The 1,079-nt window shown below is 34.9% G+C and overlaps 1 protein-coding gene across 1 annotated transcript in view; it reads right to left on the reverse strand.

Annotated features, from left to right (window-relative positions):
- Window positions 1-1,079, reverse strand: part of LOC103772767 (cytochrome P450 2J6-like) — a 26,714-nt gene that overhangs the window by 19,078 nt on the left and 6,557 nt on the right. Inside the window, exon 7 of the mRNA XM_008940111.1 lies at window positions 7-50. Coding sequence (XP_008938359.1) covers window positions 7-50 — 44 coding nt within the window. The remainder of the gene's footprint in view (window positions 1-6; window positions 51-1,079) is intronic.

The following is a 1,079-nucleotide window of genomic DNA, read 5'->3' on the forward strand; positions in this document are numbered from 1 at the left end:
GATTAGGTGAGAGGGACTCAGAACAGAGTCAAGCTCTTTCTGGACTTTTTCTAACAAATTTTAAAAAAAAAAAAAAATTTAAAAAGGAGAATAAAAATTTATAAGTACAAGAACACCACTTTGCATGAAAGTTTTCATTTCCTTTTTGGATTATAGTGCTGATAGAAAAAATACAATATGTAAATATTTTATACTTACCGTATCTTAAAATGTAAATACATTTATACAACTATCTAGTTATGATTTTACTACACTTTGGTATTTCCTAGTTTATAGATTCTACGTTCAGATCATCCTTCCACAAGCCCAACTTGATTTATTGAGTTTCATAGTTAAAGGAAGAGGATGAACTGTAAATAAAACAAGAACTTCTTACTAAGAGATCAACTCATTTACTCAAGCTATTATTTTTACCCTAGTGAAACACAGACTCGGAGCACACTAATCAGCACATTGCAAGGGAGCCTCACATCAAGCTGCTACACACGTCATGCTGACAAGTGAAACAGGATAATATTACCCAAACCACCACCAACCGTCAATCTCTTTGGCTGTTGTCTAGGCTCCAGTAATAACAGAGTTAACACAATCTCGGAGGGTTCAGGGTCAAATTTTATACTTAATAATTAGGCTAGTGAGCTAAGAGGTTTTGTTTGCTTTTTAGTTTGTTTGAATTCAAAAGGGGGTGGGGGTGTGCACAGGGCACTATTCCAGCATTCTAGCAACAAAGACTATGAAAAGAAGGATTTCTAGCTCTAAACTCAAGAGTTGAGAACATGTACTTGGCTTAGAAGTCCACCATCTCTGAAAGACCTATACCAAATAATTCAAAGATTTTGAAGCTAGTGTGCAGCTATGGACTTGTCTAGAACTTTCCAGTCATCTTTTTGTCTTCCCATTATTGCCTTTGTTCTCTGTTTAACATTCCAATAACTTACAATTTACTTATTATAAAGAAATACAGCTGCTGCCCAGTTCATGAATGCAAATTATATATTTTTATTACACGTTCTGGTTACCAACAAAGCGTCATTTTTCCCTTAAGCCAAGCTCACATTTCACCTCCTGTGTTTTCAGCA

This window comes from Merops nubicus, unplaced genomic scaffold (assembly GCF_000691845.1).
Source record: "Merops nubicus isolate BGI_N331 unplaced genomic scaffold, ASM69184v1 scaffold20365, whole genome shotgun sequence".
Lineage (NCBI taxonomy): Eukaryota > Metazoa > Chordata > Aves > Coraciiformes > Meropidae > Merops > Merops nubicus.